We start from the raw sequence: 6000 nt of genomic DNA, 5'->3' as shown, positions 1-6000 counted from the left end.
GTTTTCATTTTTTTAGTACCGACTTGGTACCGAAATACCGGGTCTTTTGACAACACTAATGCAGAGGCAAGATGAAAAGAAAAAATACCATCTAAACGTTTCTAAAGACAGTAAGTTCCCTTCAGACATACTTTCATATAAACTCCTACCTCTAAATGAATCGCGATTTGTTTAGCATCTCAACAGATTTGAATCGTCACATATTTGAATCGATTTTCAACCGGCTCGCGGTTCGTTACATCCCTAATTTTCAATAAAATAACATTTTTACATAAGAATATGACAATATTTTTGTAGTGTAGCTACACGTTTTTAAAAACTGTATTTTTGCAGTCATATTTCAGAGATTTTTACCCTGATGTTCTTAGAATCCCTTTCATCTAATGCAAACAGATTCATCAGTGGTATTTATGGGCATGAAATACTGCTTGGAGGAGAACCGTCCTCTTACCTTTGATTGCAAACACTCCATGACAGAAATCTTTGAAGTTAATTCTGCCATGAGCATTGGGATCCAGGTACTTGGCAAACTTCTTCACCTGAAAAATAAGGACATTAGTGAGAACGGTAACCACAAAGTCACCTTGATGAGGAGGACGATCACATGTTCAGTATGGTACCTTACTATAAATAAATGAGAGGATGTGCTTATTATCAGTGGTCAGCTTCACCTCCCACAGATGAAGCACTAGTACAGCTGCTGTCAGGACGTGTCGTCGCTGTCAGCAAGTCTTTTTGATGATGGACAGCTGTCCAGGTGAAAAAGACTGATCCCGACATACTGCTGACATGTGACAAGACTTGCTTACTCAAGAAGATTTGCCTTCAAACACCTTGGTCAAGCGTAGCTGTAGCTGTTAACAGTAAATACTGTATTTCTCACAGGCTGCTATAACACAGAAATCATTGTAACTGTGATTCCCACTTCACACACAGCTCCTTGACAACGTCACTACTTTCTAAATATATTCTCCTCCAAGAAGAGAAGAAGTGTTCTTGACAACCGCTCAGTCTTGCAGCCCTCCCCTCATAACCTGCTAGAATGATTCACCACACTGCCACAGAAATAGAGGCGTTTATAGCAATAGCAATAGGATGGAGAGCTGAAACACAGCAGCCATGGAAGCAGGTGATGCATCTCTGTGATGGTGCATGCACACACCAGTAAAAGAGGAACACACGTGGGCTAAATAAATCACTTACCCCAAATGTCTCTACTACCTCAGCTCAGACCGAGAAGGAAAACAATTCAGAGAAACATAACATGTACACTACCCCATTTATAATGTTACAAAATGTTTCTATTTTGAAATAAATGAAAGAAATAGATTTCCACAACTGTTTTCAATATTGATATTAAATGTTTCTTGAGCAGCAAATCATATTGTATATTTGGAATGAATTCTGAAAGATCATGTGATACTGAAGACTGGAGTAATGACTGAAAATTCAGCTTTATCGTCACAGAATTTTTTTTTTTTTTTAAATATATTAATTGTTTTAATATATTAAAGTAGAAACTGTTATTTTGAATTACAATAATATGTGATAATATTACTGTTTTCACTGTATTTTTGATCCATAAGTACAGTCTTGATGAGCATAACTTCTTTAAACACCTTGAAAAATCTTACCGACCCTAAACTTTTGCATGTTAGTGTAAACAGTATAGATAAATATACAAATATTACAAAACTTAAAACCTGGTTACATAAGATATATCCAGCTGCAGACCTCGCAGCACCAGCAGTTTCAGAACCGCAACCACAGAACCAGAAGTGAGAGGCGGAGTTATTGACAACGAGAGAGCACGGTGAGTAGTCTGTAATGTGTTTAATAATTATCATATATATTACGTTAAGCATTTATCTGCTAAGTACTTAATGTGTGCTTGGCTTTATTATCTTATATTGAAGCTTGAATTTGTTGTCATACTTTATAGTATACAACTTTTGTCTGAATGTTTCGAATTATTTTCAGATGCATGTTGTAAATGGGTCTTGCGGTGAAGTTTTGAAGACGTTTATTATTCATAAAAATAAATAGTTTGCTTTAATTCCCTCTGTTATATGCATTGTTTGTGTGTTAATATTACCTTGTAGTTTAGTTATTTTAATCCCATTTGTCATCATTGAGATAATTGTGTGTGGCTTCATCTCTTGTAGAGACATATAAGGATTCAGAGAGGTGACACTAGATAGATAGATATATTTGAGACATACCTCACAAGCGTAGCCTGTTATCCAATTGGAAGGGCCTCTTGTAGGGTTTCTGCACTGTAATATACATGTATCTTGGTTAATTTCAAATTGGTCAGAAGGGGGTGCAAATGTAATGGTGTGCTGGAGGAAATGTCCAGTACCTTTCAGAGAAAACCATCTGGAGTCCACCATCTCCGTATGATTGGAATGTCACACTGGAAGACACAAACATAGAGAAATCTTTAAATATCAACTGCTACAACATCATAAAGGTCAATTACTTTAACTGATAACTACTTACAGATGTAAAATCAAAGGGTGCTCCCAAGACAAGATGTACTGGAAAACAAAAAATAAGAATATTCTCCCTGTAAATGGCACAAAAAAACCTTCCTTGTTCCTTATTTAACAACTAAATAATCACACCAATAATTGGTTGCAAAAATGTATAATCATATGGAGATGGTGAACTCTTATTCTTCTGGAGAACTTTGGCGTTTTCTCTGAAAGGTACTGGACATCTCCTCCAGCACACCATTACATTTGCACCCCCTTCTGACCAATTTGAAATTAACCAAGATACATGTATATTACAGTGCAGAAACCCTACAAGAGGCCCTTCCAATTGGATAACAGGCTACGCTTGTGAGGTATGTCTCAAATCTATCTATCTATCTATATACACACATTCATAAGAAATATTAAAGTTACATTTTCCTTTAATATTCTGTAATGAAGGAGATCCCAGTAATCTCACAGAAGTTGTGAAAGGCTCCATTACAACAGACAGCTGCTCAGGGGGCCAGTGGAAGAGCATCTTTTCCTTATAATGGAGGACGAGGACAAGGAAAAGGCCCTCAAAATCTCCTGGAACAATCAGAAGCTTCCAGAGTGCCCTTCATATTTCATCTTGTGTTCAGGGGAGTTATTTTTGTAGGATTGTCATAACAAAATGGGCCTAAGAGTGAATTGTTCATTTGCTTGTAATGCTCACATGACGTATCGTGTGTAATAAAAGCAAATTACCCCTTAAAAACCGTAAGGTGGCGCTGCTCTGTTAAGAACGTAAGCTCCGCCCCTCACTTTTCTGTGGCTGCAGTTCTGAAACTGCTGGTGCTGCGGGTCTGCAGCTAGATACTATTGGGTTACATACACTGTAAATAATCCATGTTGCATATCATCTGCATATCAGTGAATGTGCAAAAACAGGAGCATAATTTGGTTACATTGTATTTAGTGATTTCACTCATTTAGAGCCAGCAAAGAGTGTGTTCAAAAGAGTTCATAAAGACATTGTAATCATAATTCATATAAATTGAGTGGTTTAATCCAAGTCTTCTAAAGAAACACAATAACTTTTTATTATGAACAGATTTAAAGTCATGTTTTAATTAACATAGAAAGACTTGGATTAAACTGCTCAACGCATATTGATTATGTTTACAATGTCTTAAACTTTTTGCACTGTGAAAGTTTGAGGGAAATGGAAAGGACAGAAATCTCTTTGGTTTCATTAAAGGTGGGGTAAGCGATTTCTGGTAGCCAATGTTGACATTTGAAATCACCAAAACAAACACGCCCCTACCCCAAAAGGGTCTCGCCCCTATTTTGATAGCTCTGCCCCACACATATGTACGCAACCCAGGCAACGATTAGTTCTGTGAAACAAAGCAAAACCAAAGTTACACCGTGTCTACACCGGACGCGAGTGGTGCGGCGCAACAAAATACTATAGAACTCATTATAATCAGTGATGCTGTCTACACCATAGATATATATACATATCTTTGGTCTACTGGATGCGGCGCGGCACGACATGACATGACAAATCCCTGACAGAAAACTGTCTTCTATCTTTCTGTTGCTCGGCTCGGCTAATGTCCGTCCTGTGCACTGAACTCTCTCTCCTCCACATCATGAGTAGACACGCCCCTTACTGCTGATTGGCTACAAGTTTGTTTTGCTATTCTGCCCGAATCAGTTTTCTAAAGCGTTTTTGAAAAATCGTTTACCCCACCTTTAAAGGGATAGTTCACCCAAAATTGAAATTACCCCATGATTTACTCACCCTCAAGCCATCCTAGGTGTGTATGACTTTCTTCTTTCAGACAAATACAATCGGAGTTATATTAAAAAATGTCCTGGCTCTTCCAAGCTTTATAATGGCAGTGAATCAGCTGGAACGGCGCTCTCTCGTGTGGAAGCGGAAGCTAGAGATTATGGTTTATAAAGTTTTAAATATGGATATTTTTCCTACAAACACACATCAATTCACTTCAGGAGGCATTTATTAACCCCCTGGAGCCATGCGGAGCACTTTTTATGATGGATTGATGCACTTTATTGGACTTATATTAAACTAAAGCTTGGAAAGAGCCAAGACATTTTTCAATATAACTCCAGTTGTATTCGTCTGAGAGAAGAAAGTCATATGGATTGAGGGTGAGTAAATCATGGGGTAATTTTCATTTTTGGGTGAACTATGCCTTTAAAAATGTATTCATTAGTCATACAGGTTTGAACGGTATGGGGGAGTAACCAATGACAGATGAAATGTCCCTTTAAAGAAGTACTTTAGAGCAGTTGTGTTCAGTTTACATAACTAAAAACTGGTGACATCAGCAGAAATAAAAAAATTCACACCACGTCCAGAATATCTGCAGGCTGATTACGATTGAACTCACTGATCAAGCAAGAGTCTTTCATCAGTCTTCATCCTTACAGTCAGTCAGCATTTGTGATGCATTAAGCAACATTTTCGTTGCCAGTTTTGCATTCTGTTACGTTTGAGCCTAGAAAGGTCAAATAACGTCTGTGAAAGATTAAATTAAAGCTCAGTCTTGTCACTGTGTGGGTCCCTGTGAAGCAGTGCTGTTGTTAATGAGTGTTGCATCAAGGGCTCAATGTTAGCAACCGCTCTTCAAGGCCACCCCATGCAGTGCAGCCTGTGGGAGGGGATGGAGAGCAGAGGCACACATGTTCACCACACGTTCTGCACTGAAACATCCTCGTGCTCTTCACGCATACCAATCACAGCAACCTCATCATCAGGAAACGGACTGGAGGAGGAGATGGAGAAGGGGAGGGGAGAGGCGAGAGGGAGGAATAAGGAATGAAGGTGAAGACTAGATGGAGGAGGAAGAAAAAGGTGAGCCATAAGAGGAAAAGGAAAGGGTATGAGATAACAGCAAATAAAAATGGAAGAAGGGATGGATATAAGGTGATGACATTTAGAGAAATGTAAATAATGGAGGAGGTATTTGCGATGAGACGGTCATCACAAACATTCAAGCTGCTATCATGAACTGCTCCTCACAACTGTGAGTCAAAATCTGTGACTAGCACCACGCAGAGAGACCAGTCATCTGTGACTGTACCTCACACTCACACAAAGAACTCAACTGTAGCGCTGCAACTGGTACAACCTGGCACAAAAACATTTGCTTCTGACTAATGATAAATACACTACTTTATAGCCATTTTGTTCATTGCACTTTTTTACAGGATTATTATTACTACTTTTCCATATTCAATTATATTCTATTATGATAGAATCCAGCTAAATAGACATATATACAAAACAAAACAAAAAAATGCACACTAGTGTTCAAAAGTTTCGGGGCAGGAAGATTTTATTTTATTTTTTAAAAGGAATAAATACTTTTATTCAGCAAGAACATTAAATTTTAATAAAAAGAGACAGTAAGACATTCATAATGTTTTCTATTAAAAACTAAACCCCTAAAATAAAGATTTATGTTTAAAATAAATGCTTTTATTTTTAACTTCCTATTCATTA

The 6000-nt window shown here is 37.7% G+C and overlaps 1 protein-coding gene and 2 long non-coding RNA genes across 3 annotated transcripts in view; 1 reads left to right on the top strand and 2 right to left on the bottom strand.

Moving 5' to 3' along the window:
* Nucleotides 1-6000, bottom strand: part of LOC107721471 (rab11 family-interacting protein 4A-like) — a 53424-nt gene that overhangs the window by 43616 nt on the left and 3808 nt on the right. The window contains exon 2 of the mRNA XM_016529479.1: nt 452-539. Within this exon, the coding sequence (XP_016384965.1) occupies nt 452-539 (88 nt within the window). The remainder of the gene's footprint in view (nt 1-451; nt 540-6000) is intronic.
* On the bottom strand, nt 2199-2571 carry LOC107721523 (uncharacterized). The gene is made up of 3 exons (XR_001637715.1): nt 2503-2571; nt 2363-2416; nt 2199-2276 (listed from the first exon to the last, which is right to left on the bottom strand). It is a non-coding gene; the product is annotated as an uncharacterized LOC107721523 (long non-coding RNA).
* Nucleotides 2660-3020, top strand: LOC107721524 (uncharacterized). The gene is made up of 3 exons (XR_001637716.1): nt 2660-2711; nt 2798-2851; nt 2940-3020. It is a non-coding gene; the product is annotated as an uncharacterized LOC107721524 (long non-coding RNA).

This window comes from Sinocyclocheilus rhinocerous, unplaced genomic scaffold (genome assembly GCF_001515625.1).
Source record: "Sinocyclocheilus rhinocerous isolate Xijiao unplaced genomic scaffold, SAMN03320098_v1.1 scaffold481, whole genome shotgun sequence".
Classification (NCBI taxonomy): domain Eukaryota; kingdom Metazoa; phylum Chordata; class Actinopteri; order Cypriniformes; family Cyprinidae; genus Sinocyclocheilus; species Sinocyclocheilus rhinocerous.
Note: the sequence above shows the minus strand (reverse complement) of the source record. Positions and strands in the feature narration are given on the sequence as shown.